General features: G+C 43.1%; 1 protein-coding gene across 1 annotated transcript in view; it reads left to right on the forward strand.

The window, feature by feature from the left end:
• LOC8033538 (arylsulfatase B) overlaps window positions 1-5,384 on the forward strand; it is a 49,592-nt gene extending 44,208 nt beyond the window's left edge. Inside the window, exon 9 of the mRNA XM_040211274.3 lies at window positions 5,256-5,384. Coding sequence (XP_040067208.2) covers window positions 5,256-5,384 — 129 coding nt within the window. The remainder of the gene's footprint in view (window positions 1-5,255) is intronic.
• Window positions 5,385-20,709: the final 15,325 nt, after the last annotated feature.

Raw genomic sequence — 20,709 nt, forward strand, 5'->3', positions numbered from 1 at the left:
ACTAACGTGGAAAGGCGTTGCCTTTTTCTAACTTAACTATCTCATTTAAAAGAAATATAAATCAACCTGTAAGATTGTTTGGCGACAATATATAGTATAGCACATTTTAAGCAACCCGGGTCAGACCGTTTCCTGTGAAAACTACCCATTTCACAAAGAAAAAGAAAAATTACGTGTCGGGAAGTATTGAAGGGAACAACTTATAAAGAAGTTGACATTGAAATAAGTAGGTATTGAATTGTATGTCAATCTTTAGATATTTTTTATAATTACTGCTAATGCTATGATTTTAATCTGAAATTTACTCTATATCTTCATGAGCGCTCGAATAAGTCACTTCCAGATACGCCCATGACCCATGCAGCGCTAATTCACGTTTCAGCAAAACTGTAAAGTAATATAAAGATAGAATTATTGTTTCACAAAAATACATTCTCCACATCATTGGAGACCATTAAATATATCGCTTTTACTAACATTGTCGTCCGAAAAACTTCATAACTTGAACCAAGGCGTTGGGTTCCAACGCGGAACCCAACGCGGAACTGGGTGCATCTGAGTACGAACGGACAATGTGAAGTCTAGATATGAAATTCAGAGTTTTAATTGCTGTCTCCTTCCGGCTAAATTCAGCGTCCCAAGCCGCCCATATACCAAACGCATTCGCAGAGTGACAACAAATGGCGTCATTGAAGCTGACGTATTACACTGAACGATGTCGCGGTTCTGGCGGTTGATCTTGGAAGTCCCGGTAAGACGTCGGGGAAACGCAAGTTTCGCCGTCATCGCGGCGTCCCAACCCCTTGCTGCTAAATCTCCAGTGAACTGTCGGGCCGTAGACAAACCTCTTGTAAAACAGGCACCTGCCACATTTACCAATGCGGCTGCGCCACCGCAAAAGCCACGGCAGGCGACAGCATGGGACATTTTCTCTGCCTAAAAGGGAGCCACTAAATATATAAATTTTGCTGACCCTTATAGCACCACAACCATTGTTCCTATGTTAAAGAACAACCCCATTTAAACTCTCCACCGAAGTTTCAGATTCCTATTGGCTAAAGCTTAGCGCTAATGGCTAAGAGGAAGTTTCCGTTAGGCAGTGGGGCTGCGGTTCCTGAACTTTGTTTCGAGTTAAATCCATAAGCAGTCAACGCTAGGAGATAATGGGACAAATCAATCATCTTCAAAAGCGCAAGGTGCGTCACGTTTTTACGATTGGTTCAGCTAGAAAAAACACGTAGAGGAAAATGACGACCACTATAATGGTGCAATTTTGATGCCGTTTAATTGTTCCCATCTGCTGGTAGCGTCGACTGCGTCGGGACTCAAGGTGCAACGAAGTAAACGACGTGAATTCGACAGGTGTCTCCAGCCTTCTATCCCGCCAATAAACTGAAATTGGCCCCGAAGTCGCAACAAATGAGCTCGAAAAAGCTCACCTGTTGTGCTGTGGGGTGTCGGGATGCTGGCAGTTTATGCTGGAAGACTGGGAAAAAGGTACAAGAGAACCCCAGTGTTGCTGTCATTGCGGTGTCCCAGCCACGGGCTGCTGAAGAGACTGTCAAGCTGAAAAGCAAACTTTCAGAACAACAAGCCCCTGCCGCATCCACTAAAACTGATGTGACACCTCCGAGGTCGCGGCTGGAGACATCATTACACCTCTATGGAGTCATCAGAGATAATTAGAGCGATCACTTTGAAGAACACGGCAAATAAAGCAGACGTGAAAGTGTTCCAGGTACCGTATCAAGGCTCCGTGCTCAAGTATATGGGTTAAAAGTGGCATCTGAAGTTTTGAAAATATAATTATTCGGAACAAATCAAACCCTAACTTGCACCAACCACCAAGCACCTCAGCTGGTGGCGACTGGAATCTGGGCAGCTCTTGTTTTTTTGCGTAATCGTGTTGCGTGTATGTTTAGACAGCCGGAAGTTAGTCAGGCACAGTGGGCGTCTGATGTCTTAGTTTTGAATGGGAAACTTAGCCAGTGCAATACCAGTGTGAGCCTGGGGAATTTAAGGTGCATCACGTAGTAGGAACACGCGACCAGTCGAGGATGTTTGTCCAGATCGAAACGGTAGGGGTGAGTTTTGATCCAGGATTACTTGCGTGGGCAACGCGAGCTTCCGCCTTAAGTGCTACGAGATGCGGTGCTATAACACAATCGGACACCGATCGCACTTTATTTTTTCTTCTGAAATGCGTAAGTTTTGCAGGACATACTTACCTGTCCTTAAAATTATCGTGAATTGTTTTTCTTTTTCATAATGATGAGAACTAAAAAACATATGAGGCGTTAGGCATTTTTGAACCCTAGGCAGAGTTGGGAGCTTTTATGAAGTAGGATAAAATGATTCATTGCGAGAAGCAGGCAAGATGGTTAGGAAATATTATATTGTGAAACGTTAGTATATAAAGATATAAAATACCGAAGGCACACCATAAAATCTAGTATAGAAACCACCTTTGTTCACGCAGTCATCTGTATGGCTGTTTAATTAGCTAGTTAAATAACTCAAATTTCTTGACTAATTATACTAATTCTAGTTTCGGGGCAAAACGCAGTTTGGGAACGGACGCTTGGTCTTCTTATCGATGCTTTACAGCAGCTACTCACGGGCGCTGCCACCTTGATATTATGTGACCTTACAGTCATAGGTGACATCCAGTTTCTCGTGAGAGGTGTGCGTTTTCTGCTGTGTCCGCCACCACCGAAGTTTTCCTTGCGCGTGTTTTTTTCTATCTACGTTAAGACTACTTGGCTTTCAGATATAGTTTCTATATTTTACACCTCGAGTTAATCACTTTTTAATAATTTCTAAACCTATTTGGCGCTTTTATTCAGTCATTCCGTAGTATGGAACAGTCAGTTGGTTTACTAGACACGAATAGGGCCCGAATACTTTCTTACTATAAGTATTATTGAAAACTTTCAAAAATTTCAATCAGCTTACCGTAACCATCCTGCCATGTAGCGACGCCCGTGCTGCTAACACTTTCCGTATGTATAAAGTAAAATTAACTATAGGCGGCAAACCTGGGGCGAATTTCTACCATTTCGTTAAATGGTAGCAGAATGTAGCAACGTCATCAACTGTTAGTGTTAGGGCAGACGAGCAGTCTGCCTGCGTTGCGATGATGTTGACATATCCGTGGTCTTGGGTTTTCACATTTGCTCGCAAGCTGTGGGAGAAAATGCAAATACCGAAGATCACAGAATTTGAAAACCAATGATCACGTTAGGCTAGTTACCCTAATGTGAAAACCATTAGAGTCATTGACAGGAGTAAAACAGCGACATTTCGCTTGTCCCGCCTTCAGTGCCAGCTTCGATAACTCCTCGGCGTCCGGTGCGTGTGCACCGGCAGCGAAAATTCGGCAGTAGGCAACGAGCGTCTGGAGGCGTTCGAAAGAGACGCCATGCCGTTGTCATCCTGTCAGCGACTTTAGTGCATCAGAATAATCCAATGGGCCTCCTAAAAACTTGCCTGAATCTTTCTCGTGAAAGCGATTTCATTCGCTGGTAGAAGACACGCGAACCGACGACATGCAGCGTAACGTGGGGAAATTAAACATACTGTTTGCGACCAACTGACACCACGGAATAGGTTCAATATCAGGGTAAAGTCATAGAAGTGTCGAACCAGCCAATGTCACTTCTGTTCTGCCTTTAATTAGGAAAACGCACATTGATACAGGAAATAAACATAAACGCGTTCGGATACCCGAAGTGCGAAATGCGTCTATACACGTGTTCCAAAAGGGCGCAGCCATCTTGAATGTGGTCACTTCCAGTATGCGTTAGAACGTCGTTTTGACCTCTCTACGCCGCTAGAATGTGTACAGGAAAGTGGGTGATTGTCGCACATTCTTACTTTGCCTCACCTATATTCTTTCACATATTCCAGGTTCGAATGGTTTACAGTCACGTGTCGTTTATATAGACCCCGTTATTATGCACACCATTTCCGGGGACAAACAGGGAACATACATGTATATTTGTCTCGTTACCACCGACAACTCTGCTTAAGGAAAATCGTTGTTGTTGTTTTTTTCTCGGGATGGGAGTCGGAGGTGTCCATATTGTCGGCTTCAAGCAGAAACTTACCCGCCCAGGCGCGTTTGTGACGTCAATTGATTCGCATTGGCGTCTCGTAACCTGCAGCAGGGACATGGGTGCTGCGTTGGCCGATAGCAATAGGAGATGGAAATTGGGACAATAGGTTTCTTTAAATACTTTACTAGGAAAATATATTCAACTCTTTCATTTGGATTGCGCTTCGAGCTAGCAGCAACGAATCCTTCCCTAGATGCGTGACCAGACTGTGTCCGATAGAACGCTTGCACGTCGTGCCGTCCCGGATGTCGCTATTTCGTGCTGCGCCGGGGGAGAAGGCTGCTGCTGACGCACCGAGATACCGGATTCACCGAGACACCAAAAACGAATCTCTCCGCAGTCTTGAAGGCTGTGCACGACGATTGATGGCGGCAGCAACCCTTCCAATCTCATATAAAGATGGCGGCAAAAAACCCAGAGTCTGCGCTCGTCCAGCTCTTCTATCTCCGCAAAAGCGTTCGGCTCCGCGGCCTAATGATTTTCGCGGAGTCAGAGGTATTCTCTTATCGGTTGTCTTTTTCGCAGAACAACGACTGTGTCCCAAGGCGACTGAACATAAGGATATATTTCCGTGAAGTTTGAAATTTTGTACTAAAATAATAATGTGGGCTAGCTGAATGTGCATATTACAAATAAATAACACGAAGGTCCGAGAAAACTTTTTCAGTTGTCCCGGACTTTGATCAAACATTCTAAGGGGTTAGTTTCACAGATTTTTTGATACATACTTAAAGCATAGAACACTATTTATGGCATTCATCACACCTATCCGGACTTCTAGCACTGTGTTTTCTGCACGAAATGGAGCATTACACTTTAATTCTAGGTTAAAATATCACTTGCCCTGAGAAGACTAAACAGATGCCATGAAGTGCTAAAAAAAAAAAAAATCTAAGACTCTAACTTTTTGTTTTGGGTGGCTTTGTATTAAGATGCTGATCGCGTGACGACTATTAAAAAAAGCTTTTCTTGGAAACTTATCAATGCAAAATGCTGGGCTAGTTGTTTCTGTGATGTCGAGGGCATAGTAGCGCTTATAGACGACGACGAAGAAGAGACTAGACATATACGTTTTCCTTATTCGTATCAAAGAGCTAGTTTGTGGTTGAACTAAATAGTTGTATGTTCCAATTTCAGCTTGTCGATTTTCTGAAGCAACGACTGCAGAGCTACGCTTCGTCCTCAATTGCTCCGCTAAACAAGCCGACGGACCCCAGAGGATATCCTGAAAACTTGAATGGAACGTGGGGCCCCTGGATACAATGATTTCCAATATGAGTAGCTGCTGATATAATTGTCGTATGGCGTTGAATAAACGAAAGTTTAAGATGCATCATGTTTTTACTGTGATCTTTCTCGTGGTAATTTGAGATAGAAGAAGAAATCATAGCAGATGTTGTCGAAATGCTATATATATATATATATATATATATATATATATATATATATATATATATATACATATATATATATATATGTATATATATATACATATGTATATATATATATATATATATATATATATATATATATATATATATAATGAATGCGTTTGACACTAAAAGTAGCCAAAACTCCAGATATTTTAGTTATTTTACTTTAATCAAAAGTCTTAAACTCTTGAACTCATCGGTCGTAACCTGAAGAACTATCTCATCTATAAAAACGGGCCTATCTGACTTTATCTATAAGGAAATGCGACTTTGGATTTGTTTAACACGAAATTGCATTTCTTTGTTTGGCCATTTAATAAATTAAAAATCAGGAAACAAAGTCCAATTTAAAGAACTAGTACAGTAGCTTCGCTTGTGGACGAACAGTTCGTTTCAGAATTGGACAACGTTCTTCGATATGCTATCATTCGTCGTCTGTATTCTCAGACACTCCCCTAATTTGCCAGCTCATCTTATCAATTCTTGAATAAACTATCCGTGCGCAATCGACCCTTTTCGGTAGTAAGAGCCATCTAGTGCCGGCTGCACCAATTAGTCTGAGTCCACCATGATGTGAGCACATACTCTTAGCATGTATTAGACTGAGGGAGGCGTGATCCGTCTGGAGTGAACTCGGCACGTCTTATCCGCAAAACGGTGCTGCGTTATCCTTCGACGATGACTCCTATCCAACCTCACGCTTTGTGCCCAATTAATGGCGGCTGCCACTGTTGCTCGATGGGGCTGTGTTTGACTGATTATTGCTGGCCTAAAGATGTTGGCTTTTGTAGCTGAACTCACTCACTCAGCGCTCAATCAAATTTAATAAAAGTAAAAACTCACTCGCGTTCACTATCACGGCCACACTCACCTTCAATTACCCACTCACGAACCCATAAACTCACCGACCTCGTGAACTCACCGAACTCGCGAACTCACGCCCCTTGCCAAACTCATGAACTCGCCGAGCTCACGCCCCTCACCGAACTCACCCAACTCACAAACTCACGCCCCTCAACAAACTCATAAACTTACTCACTCACTTCACTGATTTATTTAGAAGTAGTTCTTGCCCTCGCCGTAGTCGCGGCGCTTTCGCGCGTGTTGGGCGAGGGTTGCTCTGTTTTTACAACGGCGCCACGGTCGTTGCCGTTTTTTGCCGATCCGGCCCCAGGTGAAGATATATTATTCCTTGTGTTTCGCTTCGACTCCTTTCACGCCCCGGCCGAGCTCTTGAGGAAGGTGCGCTTAGATGGTATACAAGGGCGCTTTATTGCGAGTTTTGTGAATAGGTATTCTTTACGGTATGCACTGTGCGATTCAAGCATTTGTGGCAACTTTGTGCAAGTATGGAGTGAGCGTCTGCATAGTCGTTGATTAAGGTTTGAATTATTGTTATTCAAACACGCACCACAACGGGGGTTATGTTTGATTCTGCGTAGAATACTGCAAGCTTCTCCTTAATGATAGGACGGTTTGCTCGATAATTCATCATCGAGAAGATCTATTCCGGAACGGTGTGAAATATATTTATTGTTGTTCAAACATATGATTTCGCCTAAAATAACTGTCTGAAGGATTTTTTTTTGTTTGTGTGAAAAAGGGAACGCTTTAAGAACTTTTTCCGCACTACATCATTATGTATGGTTTCTTTTTATTGCGTCTTTCATTTTTCTTTTTGCACGAAATATACCAAAAAAAATTGAACTTTTTAATCTACAGAATGTGCGCCTCGTAAAACGTTATACTTTATGGATTCTGACATAAAATTGTTATCGGTGTCAGATGCCTTCTGTATTCTCGCTGCTAATACAATATGTGCTCGTGTTCAAACCTGTCAGTATGTTGAATACAAATATTTACAAACGACATGTATGAAGTGTTTTTTTAACTTATTTTTCGATGGATGGTAAGTTTTAATGTGTTCACTTATTAATACGTAGAGACTGGTGTAAGCGCAAGATCTTTTTATTTTATTTCATTTATTTACTTTAAAGGCGTCTGATGATGCAGTTCATTAGGAGGGAGAACAAAAAGGAAGGAACAGTCATGATAGTAACATGTACAAGAGCAAGAAGCAAAAGCAAGAAACTAGCGGACAATTTAAATAAATATTCACCAATGACTTACTACTAAATCTCAAAACTTCAAAATTATAATACAGAGATTTTGTCGGCTAAGGAATACAACAATGAGCACTTTGGTAGAGTAGATATTCAATGACCAAGGTGTCATTGACGTTGGGATACAAATAAATTAACTAAACAAATAAGTGCAGTTTTGCCTTAATAACATAGGATCGGATTGAGCCACTGCTTGTAAAGGGAGAAAGTTCCGATATTTTGTACATAATGATAGAAAGAGAACACGAGCAAGTTAGCAATTGATTTAATTGGTTCAATTTTTCATGTGTGATTAAACCTGGGGGTTATGTACCGTGCAGGTATACAGAAAGATGCCCGGAAAAGTGATTCGCTGTAGTAAATTTTCTGTAAAAAGCATAAGCGTGCAATTTTTTAAGAGAGCTTAGCGTAAAGGTTTCTTTTCAGTTGAGACACTTGTTAAGGGAGCGTACTCGAGGCACGTGAAACGCAGCCTTGTTTGGTAAATCTTCTATCTTTAGGGTTAAATAATTTTGGTGAGTATTCCATACCATGCTGGCATATTCGAGTTTCGGAGTAATAACTGACTTACGATAAAAAAAAAAAGTTTCGTTTCTTAAGAAGCGGAATGAATGTTTTGTTTAAAAAACGTAGTTTGCGGGATGCATTTTTACTGTACTATCTATGTGCGCGTTCCAGGAGAACTTTTTGCTGAAATTAACTGAAACGGTGATGCTTTTTTTTTATTTGTAACTATTAATACTCGACATTTACTCGAGTTAAATTTCAGTTGCCTCGTAACACACGATTCGCTGATTTTATTCAGATCATTTTGAAAGGTGACGTGATCTGTTGGAGAATAAATTTTCCGGTTTAATGGTTGATTGAATGTTACAAAGTAGCGGTGCGAGCACGCCCCCCTGGTGTACACCAAAAATCACGGATACCCGGGAGGAAACTGAATTGTTAATAATTACGGATTGCGTTCTGTCAGTGAGGAAGGCTGAAATCCAATTTACTTCAGATTGGTCGCTTTGGAGCCATGGAAGCGTTAAAATAATCTTTCATGAGGTTCCGCACCAAACGCTTTGGCAAAATAAAAAAAAGAAATAGAATGTCCTGTAATCCTGCACGAGTATTTTGTGCAAAGCAGAGTCAAACTCAAAAAGAACCGTTTTTTCGTTTTGTTTTTTTAAACCGTGTTCATCAGAACAAAGAACAAGCTGATCTGCTCCAGGTGTGACATGATGTTAGAAAAAATGTCAGGTTCCATTAATTTTCAGGATACACTGGTCTTTAAATCAACTGGCGATATTAAAACAGTCTTCTTGGGTCAGTTGATTTAAAGACGGGGCTAGCAATGGTAAAACGCCAATCCAGTGGGACGCTTCCAGAGTGAAGACTTTTCTTAAGAGTTTAGAAAAGATGGGTCTTCACAAAAAACTTTTCTTTTACTTCAAAATGTTCCTGATAAAATATTCTTTCCCGAAGCGCTGATAGAAGGAAGCGTTTCTGATAATATTTTTATAACGTCGCTCCTCAAGAGGGACCTCTATTTATTCGTCCTTTTCAGCCACCAGATGGCGCGCGGCTCGTGACGTGGTTGAATGTGCAACTTCTAGATGGCACCAGTATCGAAGTGTGAAAAGGCCCGCGTTATGCGCTGCGTGAAATAGATCCCCGAAATGTGTTGTGTTCTCCCGGCGGAGGAAGCTTCGCCCTCCCTCGTGCGCGCTTGGTATGTCTGTGGCAACGTTACTCAAACACTCAGTTGGGAAACTCCCATAGAGACAGCTTTAAAAAAGTGGCGCAAATCTGTCTCCGAGCACCGAGCTAATGACGAACACAACGCCACCATTTCTCCCGCAGCGGTCACTCGAGGAACTGCACGTGGCTTCTATTTCGCTTTAAGAACAGATACAGCGGAAGAGGTTACAGGGGTGCCACCCCCGTCTCCCCGGCGGACACACCGCGTCGAACTACCGAAGTTAAAATGCACCTAGGTCGGGACGCGCTACCTGAAAGCCCCGCCGAGACATGGTTGTATAAAAACAATATTAATTGTGCCGCAAAACCCTGCAATCTAAAGATTTTAAAAACATAACGCGACCCTCTTTTTGTACTAAACTCCAATAAATTTCATACAAAAAGAGTCTTTTCCGGTTGTTTTTACGCAAAAACAGGCTTTCAAAAAGCTCAAGGTGACCACAGTACAGACAAACGATAAAGAGTGGCGCTGTTGTCGCATTTAGCTCGGTCTCGGTGGACGCCAGCGGCCCATGTTTCGACGGCGAGTTTCCCAACTGAGTGTTTTAGTAACGTTGGTCTGTGGTCAGTCAGCTCAGCTCAGTGTGCATAGCATCGGACGTCAGTGATAATACGCGCGGTGGCCGAGTCTGGCCTCTGCGCTGTGTGATGCAGTGGGTGGCACTCGTTTCTGTTCGAAGGTAGGAATAAAAATGTCGGTCCCCTTTTTTACGACGCTCGTTTCTATAGCTTTCTTTTTTATCTCAAGTGACCTACAGCACCGCCTCTTCGAAATCGTCCTCTGCGGCGAGCGTTCGAGACTAAGGTTAGCATTTTATTTTGGTCAGCACTACACGTTCAATGAAGACCTCGGGCGGCGATGTAAATATGTATTGCTCCCCAAAGTGTGTCCAAGGTGCGCAGTGATAATTGGAAATGGTATTGAAGGCGCGCGACCGTCGGTTGGTAAAATACGTGCGTTAGATTCACTTATTCGGTCTAATCATTTTTGCCAACGTCTTTTATCTGTTTAGACAAATGACATGGTCGAGTCTATTGATAACCCTAAGCAGACTGAACGTACGGAGTGTACGGGCTTTAAATAAATTTGCTTCGTTTATCTGAATGAATAACTGTTTTCTCTGTGCTATGCAAAAATCGCTTAGATGTTATGGTAGCGTAATGTGGCGGCGTTCTGCACGCTGACTCGCTATTGCGTTCGCTGTGCACAATATGTTTTCAGATGGAGTGTGTCATATCGTATTTTCGATCGATATGGCGGATTTACTTTGCTACCGTGTTAATTATATTTTCCTGATTTAAACTGGTTCGTCCCTGATCTGAGCCTAAGTTGAAATTCGAAGGTACAGACAGACTTAGCGTCGTAACAGCCATAATGCGCGGAAAGAAATTAGTACCATGAAAGAAAAACGAAAGAATACGAGGCGGCTCGGCGTTATAGAAGTAATGAGTGCACGAAGGATAAAATCGTATGTTTTTTTTTTCTTGATGAACGCTCCACATTGCTGGAAAACGCTCAACGTACCAGCAAAGACAACGAGCTGGCGTGAAATTTCCATCGAGCGGAAAACGAGTGTCACTTTCATTTCATTATGCGCCTTCATTTTGATATGGCTCAAAATGCGCGCGAAATAGTAACAGGTAAGGCCACAAAATTTAGATGTTAGGTCTCAAACACCGCCAGTTTCAGCCGTGTCGGGGGCATCTCTCGCGAGTCAATACCTCAAAGGTATTGCGCGTCGAACTGTACGTGTGAGTTATTCATTTCAGCGAAACCTTGATTTCGCGAAACTATTGTACGTTAGAAATATGCATCGTGTTAATTAGCTATGACTGTATTCTCTCTCACTAGTTGCGCGCAGTGCTTGGAAGCCACAAGCGAGAAATAAGTGACAGTTTATTTTGTAGGACAATCGCGACATGTAAACCCATAAAAAGAGAGTCCAGATAAGAAGAGAGTTTCCCCTTCTCTTGAAGTGCATGGGTTCCGCTCTCAATCCTGCACCTGTGGTAACACTGCAGGCTCCAAAAATCGTCTTCCCTGAAGGACACAGTAACCTTCAGAATTGAGGGGTGCTACGCGAAAGCCAGTGACGTGTCACGGGAACGAAGGCGAGGTGCTCCGGGCTTTGAAAACGCTCCTAATCGCAACAAAAACTTCTGAGTTTTTTTTTTGTCGAGGCACAATTTCTTTTTTTTTCTTTCCGTCTATCTGGATACTCCATCAGCGCAAAAACTAACATAAACTAAACAAAAAAATATATTGGACATACCACGACAACGCACCCACTGGGACCCGAGTCAAGGAAATAACAACTAACAACTAAAAGCAAAAAAAAATCATGTTCGCATACACAGACAGAACGCCTCCATCGAAATAAATGAATCATGCGCTTCTTCTGCCAGTCTTGTAGTGCGTCTGTCAAAAGTCACAAAATAGGAAGACAATCGGCGCCTAAACCACCCCCCTTCTCCCCCCCCCCCCCCCCTAAAGAAAAATAAGGCCGCCGTTTCCTCTGCGTGACGTTATTAGTCAGCTTTGGAGATAGCGAGATTTAGCAGGCCGTTTTTCTCCTCCGTATTGGTATCCCCAAAGAAGGCGCCGCAACTGAGCATGCACGCCTCCAGTCTTTTCTGCATATTTCAAGGTCTCGTGGCGGATGACGCAGAGCTAAACTGGCGCTTAGCAGGTTGCGGAAACGATCTGCTGAAACTCCCTATTCTCCTCACTCTATTCTTCCGAACTACCTGTCCCCTTCCCGGCCCTTTCACTCTCCCTTCTTTCTTGCCTTCGTCCAGTTTGCCTTACAGAAATACGTTTCAAAGTCGAAGTAAATAAATATTGTTGCAGTTCAGGGTTGCCTTTCGGTGCTTTGGCCTTTTAGCAACTTCATTATCCGGTGTTCAGCGTTTCGATGTTTGTTATTTTGATAATGCGAAGTTTTGAACTCGACAAATCACCTCTATTCCCAAAGAAAAAAAAACGAATAATTTTCCGGACAAACTTTATTATTATAATTGATAAACATCCACCGGTGACGAAGATACTAAATTGGTTACAACCGAAAAACTCCGGTGGTTGGAAATATTCGGCCTGGGTAAAACCAAAACACTCCAGTCGGTGACTGTCCGCACCCTAGCGACGGCTAGTTTCTTCGAAACCCCGCCTCTGTAGAAGTTTGTGAAACATTTTACCTCGTCAATCCTCCATCCTTCCAGCGCCTCTTCAGAGGTCGGTGTGGTTCTTGGAAGACAACGCCAACAACATTATTGTCGTCCGGAACCATTGACCTTAGAAACGCGCCTCTTCGCTTGGGGAACTGAGATGCGTTGATTGTTATTTGTTTCTTTTGCCTACTACAGACAATTCGAGAACTCGCATTTTGGGTGCCACCAACTTCGTCTACTGGGCTGAGAAGCGCGTTCGAGCGTGTGCAATAGCTCTCTCGGCCAAAAGATTGTACACTGATTATGCGTTCACAGCTACATTACTTGGGAATTTTTCGTCGGGATAGACGTACCCTCAAGAAGAGCGTATGAAATATGTGAATGGAACTGGAAATTTGAAATGTTTTTGTTCCATCGCATTTTTCTTCCTCGGTTATCAACGCTTTTAGCGTCATCACGAGACGTTCAATTATAATAAACTGGTGTTTAAAAAAATAAGCACCGAAAAACATGCACCGACTTTTTGCTCATAAATAAGCACCCGAAAAAATATACCCTAATTATTACCCATGTCACCATTTTGGGCAATTTGTGAATTTCCAGAAGAACAGCGAGTTATCCCCCTCCCCTAGGAATACCCTGACTACAGAGCAGGCGACCCGCTTTTCTCCGCGTCAGATTGCGGTGACCACGAACCGTACGGAGCTCACAGAACGTCCGTGAAAAATATAAAGGAGGCAAAGAACGATCTACTCTGCGCGCGTTTCACACCCGACTTCCGCGACCCCAAGGCGGAAGGACGTTTGTGTGAAAGATAACAACAAAAATAAAACTTTGCGTCATAAAAAAAAAAGTACGAACAAGCACAACGCATTGACGGACCACGAGGTTGTGGAACACCTCGCGGTCCGCTTGCCATAGGACGGTTGTCTTCGACCCATAGCTTGTGGAGATCTGGCTGCCCTCCCCCGCGCCAAACCTCCGGACCCCAATTTCCGGCAACTCGCACTCGATGCCTCCGACATGCGTCATGCCTCGGGGGGACCGGCCATGGCCTCGCGCAGCACAAGGTCCGGCTGGACCACTGCCCTAAGCCGTCTGACGTCACGGAACTGGCTTCCCAGAAGAATGGACCCAAGGCTTGAAAAGGGGAAGCCGGACAAAGGAAGCCGCTCTTGGACGGCAGCGCTCTCGAACGGTGGACACGGAAGGATGGTGCAGCGGTGACAAGGAGACGAGGACGCTGGCGCGGGATCTGGTGGGAGACGGACGCAGGCGCGGGGAGACTGCGGGCAAGACGTCGAGTGGCGGACTCGACAAACGGACCGGACAGCGACCCTAGACGACGTCCCCATGACGTGGTGGGGACGACCACCGCTGGCACTAGAAGCTGCAGTGGCAGCGGACTTTCCCCCGGCCTCGCTGATGACCGTTCTCCGGTCCCGAAACCCCCCCCCAAGGCAATGAGTGAGTGAATAAACCCTTTTGCCGAGAGCGAAATATTGAAGTGTCATATTCATCCGGAGACAAGGTTAGTGAGAATCGGAGCTAGAAGATTCCCGCAAGCTCCAAGGTGAATTTGCCACGTGCGAAAACACGGAGAACCAGGAAAGCGAGACACGCACACTGACGCCTCGGCGTGCGCAATGAAACAGGATACGTGCGCGGAATACGACCGCAGAAGAACATTTTACGGCGAGCCTCGCACGGTCGCGGCTTGAGGACCACCTTCGCTCCTCTCGCTAACAAATCTATCCAGGCTGGAACACGGTGGCTCGATCTCACCAGGAACCTCAACGTGCGAAGCTTCCACAAACTGTCGCTTACGAGTATTCTCAATCAGGGACTTCTTTAGCTTTCGCTTTCCGTAGGAAGCCTGCTTTCGACCCATGACGCCAGAGGCGAATGCAACACTTCCGAACAGCAAAAATTCGAACGCACTAAACGCCAAGCGCCGCAGCGTTGAACTGAACCGCGTTCGCTGTCGCTCGAACGAAAGCAGATCGCGTATGAATACAAAAAAAAAAAAAAAAGTGTGCACCGATTTACAGGAACTACGGACAGAGACCGCCATCTAGCGGGAAAAAAAACAAAATGCAAAACACACCAAAATTTTTTTTTTGTTTTCTTTTCCGAAAGAAAGAAACTCGTTTTCGGAAATATCGCTGTAGTTCCGAAACGGATTAACCTAAACTAATTATTTTGGCACCAATCGATTCCGTATTAAATTTTAGAGGCACTTGCGCGAACACAACTGTTTTCTAAAAATTAGTAGATTATGTAAAATGTCATTAAACCCAAAAGTGTCAAAACTACCGTTTTAGGTCGATTTCACGATTTAAAAATATATATTTGTACTAAATACTGAGAGATATGATCCGCGCCAATGAAACAATTAAGTATTAATCACTTTATCGTAAACGTTTCAAGCAAATACAAAAAGCGGTTCTCATGTAGGAATATTTTGAAAACGTCGAAAATCTACATATATTTTCTAAGGCGCTTGGAGGTACTATGCCCTCTTAATTCATTGGGGGGGGGGGAGGGGGGGAGGGGCGATAGTAATAACAGGGATGACAGATTAAGTAACGAAAGGGAAGTGTTCCTCTGTCAAAATGCAGGGAAAAAACAAGTGAATAACATTTGATGCCTCATTTTGTTTTTCATATGTCGATTCTGATTGACTCCAAGCACAGGTTCATTCCGAGCATGACTCGAATTGATGGCCCTCCAAAACTTACGAGGTCCTGTATAAAGTAGTTGTGATAATTTGAGTCCATAAAAATCCTTCTAATCTATTTTTACAGCGATAGTAGTTCGCCTCAAAAATGCGAGACAAGGAGACCCTTGACTGTCATCACCGCTGTTTTTCGCTTTCGCAATTATACTTTTTTTTATTCAGTGCGTGTTTTAAGTTTGTCGTAAACCAAGGTAAAAGTGAATTGGATATAGTTTTAAATATGGGAACGTAGACTGAAAAAAAAAAGCTGCTTTGTAGTTCTTATTTCAGTCTAGTTATCGTTTACCGAACGATATATGCAATTCATGGTGTATTGGTCGGAGAACTAGGCCAGTTCTGCATTCAAGGCGCCAACATGAGTGCGAGTTTAATTATGAATGAGCTTGTGTAGTGTTTCAGCCGCTGTAAGGTAAACTGTGTTTCAACATGAACAGTGGTGTCATCCCTGATGAGGTGGATAACGTTAGTTGAATTCACATGTTAAGGGTTAGAAACCAAAACAAATCCAGCGTTCCATTGCCCCATGCAGAAACCTTTACGATCGGTGCTATTTGAAACATTTCCAGCCGACAAAGAAACCCACCTAAATTATCCGAATGCAGAAAAAAAAAAAGTAGGATAGGGTTACATTGGTTCCCAGTTTATTCCAGTAAAATTAAAATCTTGAGTAATATAAGGATATCGCTTCAGTACGCACTTCTTACTCTACTAAGGCATGTGTAGAAATCATCGTTAAAGACTCCGGGGTTTGAGTTTGTAGGGCGGTAACAGATACACATCAAAGCATGGCGGAAGTCCGATTCCAGACAAATCCAGAGCAATTCAAGAAAGCAATCGCACTTAACTAAGAAACAGCGAATGTTGCGTTTAACGGCAATGAGCACGCCTTCTCCCCTCGCTCCCCAAGCTATAGGAGAAATGAGCTTGGAAAGTCCAGAGCTTCTGTCCCGTTCCCCAAACAGTGAGAAGATCTGCAGTGAGATTACCTAGCTGCTTTAGGGTTCATTCTGAGCGCAGCTCTTAGGCGCCCCTTTCCGGATTGAGCGGCGTCGGCGTAACCGCGCGCCTTGATTATGAGACGTTTCCTCGCATAAGTTACCGAGGAACTTTTTCCACTAAATATAGCGGGAAAATATTTCCTCAAATTTTCTCCATAAATTTCTCGGAAACATTTCGCCGCTAAAGATTAGCGGACAAATTTTCCAGATAGAGTTAGCGGGCAATTCGACTTCAGGTGACCTCAGCACCATTTCAGTTTTCCCGCTGAACTTAGCGGGAAAATGACGTCGCGACTTCGTGTCACGTCACCCATGAAGAAATTCAGCGGCAGGAGGAGAGGAGGAGGAACGTAGGAGGAGAAGGGGAGCAGAGAAGGAGGAGGAGGGGCATGCACTCCTTTCCTTACCCTCCCCTCGTCCTCCTCAAAAGCTGCGCACTGGTTTCGCATTGCAGAGATATGTAAAAGCCTTCCGTTTTTAGTTTGCAGTTGTAGGTCATACAAGCAACAAAGGACTGAAGCGGTAATGACCCATTTATGAAAAGACAAAACAAACATCTTTTAATGTGCCGCTCTTTTCGCAAGACAAGCAGCGAACGCCTGTGAGCACGGTGACCTCTTGGGTTTATAGATAGCTCCAAAAAGTTTTTAAACCTCAAAAAAAGGGGGGTCTTTGCGTTTGTAATAACGAGAGAAAACTTCTTTTATTTACCCAATTCTTTCTCCAAATAGGTTCCCATTGTCAGGACGGCAAATTGTAATATTTATCGGGCAAAATTGCAAGGCGAAGTTCGGTAGGCGAAAATTTAATCCGTAATGTTAACGGCCATGTTAACGGAACCTATATTAACGATATATGACCTAGAAATAATGGAAACAGCGCGCAAACGACAAGGACGGGAGGAAAAGGAGTACACAGGACGAGCGCTGAACTGACAACAGCGCTCGTCCTGTGTACTCCTTTTCCTCCCGTCCTTGTCGTTTGCGCGCTGTTTCCATTATTTCTAAGCATGAACCAACTCGCCCACATCGCTACTCTGATATATGACCACATTTCATAGGCCATTTTGACGCCCTTCAAGATGACATCACCCTCGTTTAAAGATTTTAACATCAAAAAGAACGTTCAGTTTGACATGGTCGAACGTCTTACGCTCATTGGTAGCATAGCCCATACACCCTTCACACGCTTCTCACAAGTGGCGCGTGACGTGCACATTTGTCATGATAGTTTTACCTTGGATCGTACATGTTTCGTGTTCACCGATAACCTTACAGGCGACACTTGAAAACCACCACGCTCTAATCTTTCACAAAACTTTGTAAACAGAGTTACATTGATAGATCGGGCGGCAAACCGTGACTCTACGAAGTTTCTTGGCATTGCCACCTTTAGGGATTAATACAGCGTTTATTTTTTTTTTAAATTTATTTCAGAAACCCCTAAGGTCCCAAGTGGCGTTACATACAGAGGGGTTGAGGGGGGGGGGGGGGGGGGGGGGGAGGAGGTTACTGTAAAAACAGTCGAACGAGAATTTCATCACAAACCAAGAATACCATTCAAAAACAGTCAAAAATACTTTGAATCGTCATAGAACATATTGAGAAACAAAAAAGTGAGCTAAAACAAGTGCTACATCAGTTTATTCAATGATACAGAAAACACATTCAATTCTCCAAAAAACTAAAACAAGAAACTAATATTGAAATACAGCTTCAAAAGCAAAATGGCAAAAAATTATAATAAAAGAAAAGGGTGACAGAGGGGAAGGGGGAGGGAGGGCTACATATCAATTTCAGCTCCGAGGAGCGAGGCGACTGCAGCCTGGAAGTCAGCAGTCCTGCCGCCTTTCAGGCTGAAAAATGGAACTCCGCTGATTTTTTATAGTCTTCGATTTGGCTGAAAATTGTGGACCGCATCAATAACCATTGGTCGACTGATATCCAAATTTTTTTGTAAAATTTAAATAGTTTCTGTGAAGTTAATAGCTTTTTTTTTTTTAAATTTACGCCGGCCACGAGCGTCCCAGGAGGCGACTCTCAACGAGCAATAATAAAAAAATCACAATTTTTCTCTACCAGTGTACGCCACCGGTGGGCAAGCGGACCAGCGACCCGAACAGCCGCGACGTGGCTTTCCGGGGGCCAGCGGTGGAAATTATTTTTTCTTCCCAGCTTCAAGGCAGAAAGTTTCTTTGCCATCCGTAGCAATCTGTGCTCCGCGGTAGACCGTAAACAGTGCCGAGAGAAGCTTTTCTTTTTACCCTTTTTTATGCGAGAAAAAACAAATGCGCTTCCCGTCAGCAATGGCGGCCAGCCACGTAAAAGTGCTTTTGCGCGAGCTCTGCGCCGAGAGCACTATAGTCCGTTCCAACCCAAGAACAGCTCGAGACTTAGTCCTCGAGACGGGATTCATCTCCCGCTCGTCTTGAGTTGCAACGTACTACAGTGTCGCATACAACACTCCCACTTATGCTTGGAAAACTTTATATTCGCGTGCAGCGAGTTGCCTTTCCCTCTGCAGCTATAAGAGCTTCAAGTGCGTGAATTGCGGACTCAAGCCGACTCTGACCACTCCTATATCCGTCCAAAAAGGAGTGCTAATAATATCTAGAAAACTAGCGCACACCCTAGCACTATAGTCAGACATTTGGCGATGTCACATTTATTTTTCACAATTGCTTCAGTGAGTTTATTTAATAAACACTATATCCTTTCTTGAACATTAAATCTAGCTCAGGCTACCATCAGAGTTCCACTCATGCTGCCGACCTGTTTTAGACTAAAAGTTAAAAAGCTTAAGCAAAATTCAAGTCTGAGTTTAGACATGACTTTCGACACAATGCTATTCGTGTCTAGCATTACTCTGGTTTATGGAGGAGGCGTTGAACTGCATTAACATGCTATAGCGCCGTTGCCTGATTTGGCAAATGGGTGGCGTGCAATATTATCTTATAAGAAGAGGTGATGAAGACAAATTTATTTTATCCTATATCGAAGAAACGTTATACTGGGCCTAACATTTTTAAGACCATGACACTTTAATTGTCGTTGAGCTAGGCATGTAAATTTACAGCTTGTGAAAACAGTGCAAAACCAAAACTTAATTTAGCAAAACAAATCAAATGAATTTCCCCCTTCCCATGAGTACTCATGGACGGGTGTTTAAGCGCGTTCTACTCCGACAGTAAAAAAAAAATATTTAACATTTTTTTAGTAAATTTTCTTAACTATTGTATCTTCAAGCAAATATATTTTAATTGAAGATGAATAGTGTATTTGTGGGTTTTATTCGCATTTAATTACACCTTGATGTTTGCCTTGGTGGTTACAAGTTTTCTCGCATTGCCATTTTAGCAAAATCCTTACGTGAATCCCAGTCTTCATGTGTTAGGTCACAGGCCGAAACGCGTGTGTTCGTCATTTTGAAAGGTGAGCAAGGTACGCGCCTAGCGAACGAGCGGTAAAAATGCACCAACAGAAGCGCTTTTCTGGAGGGGTCTATATATCTTTTGCTAAATTACTTAAGCACCAGAAAGCAAATGCATTCCACAAGAGTAGTTAGGCGTGAGTGTATCTGCAACAGTAACTTTTCAAAAGATAACCTGAAACAAATGTCACGTTTGTTCAGGCAATCTCCGTGGAGCTTGGTAATTTGTCAAATTATGTATCGCTTTTCTTTTTGACCTTTCTTCACCAGCGCAATTTCCAGATCCTGAAAAAAAGGAGAGGGTGTTGGCTGGCGGTTTTTCGAAACTGGCGAGCGGCGGCTTCAGAGTATACCGAGTTACAAAAACGGTTTTCTCAAAATAATTTTTTTTTTCTTTATCTTAATTTGACACGCAGGCCAAGGTCATATTTTGTGCGACTAGAAAATATTTTAAACTTGCATAGCACGAACGCATCTGTTTTCTTTCGCTGTTTGACGCAAGAAAGGGGACGCGAGCGTACCCGATTGCTGGCCACGCCCCTCGCTGGCCGCTGTGACTTCACTTTAAGATAACAAACAAGCTGAAAAAAAATGAAAACTGAACAGAACAGTGTATTGCTTTCAGCAGCAAACAAAATATCACTTTTTTAATATTTAGGGTGAATCTCGAGAAAGGAGGTATCAATTCAGAATCATGAAACCATTCGGATTCATATCATGCCTTTCGATTAGATAAATCCAATAATCGGCGGAGTTCCATTTAAATATTACGCATGCAGCTGGAATGCATAGTCGTTAGGTAAAAAAAAATAACTATTTCGTTAAATATAAACAACAAAAATCATTCTACATAATATTTTTATAAATATGAATACCCAAACATATATCTAAATTGTTATTCATTGTCTATTCCATCCCATTGATTTCTTGCAGCAAAGATCATCAACTGAAGAT

Source organism: Ixodes scapularis, unplaced genomic scaffold (assembly GCF_016920785.2).
Source record: "Ixodes scapularis isolate PalLabHiFi unplaced genomic scaffold, ASM1692078v2 PGA_scaffold4__175_contigs__length_147842914, whole genome shotgun sequence".
Classification (NCBI taxonomy): domain Eukaryota; kingdom Metazoa; phylum Arthropoda; class Arachnida; order Ixodida; family Ixodidae; genus Ixodes; species Ixodes scapularis.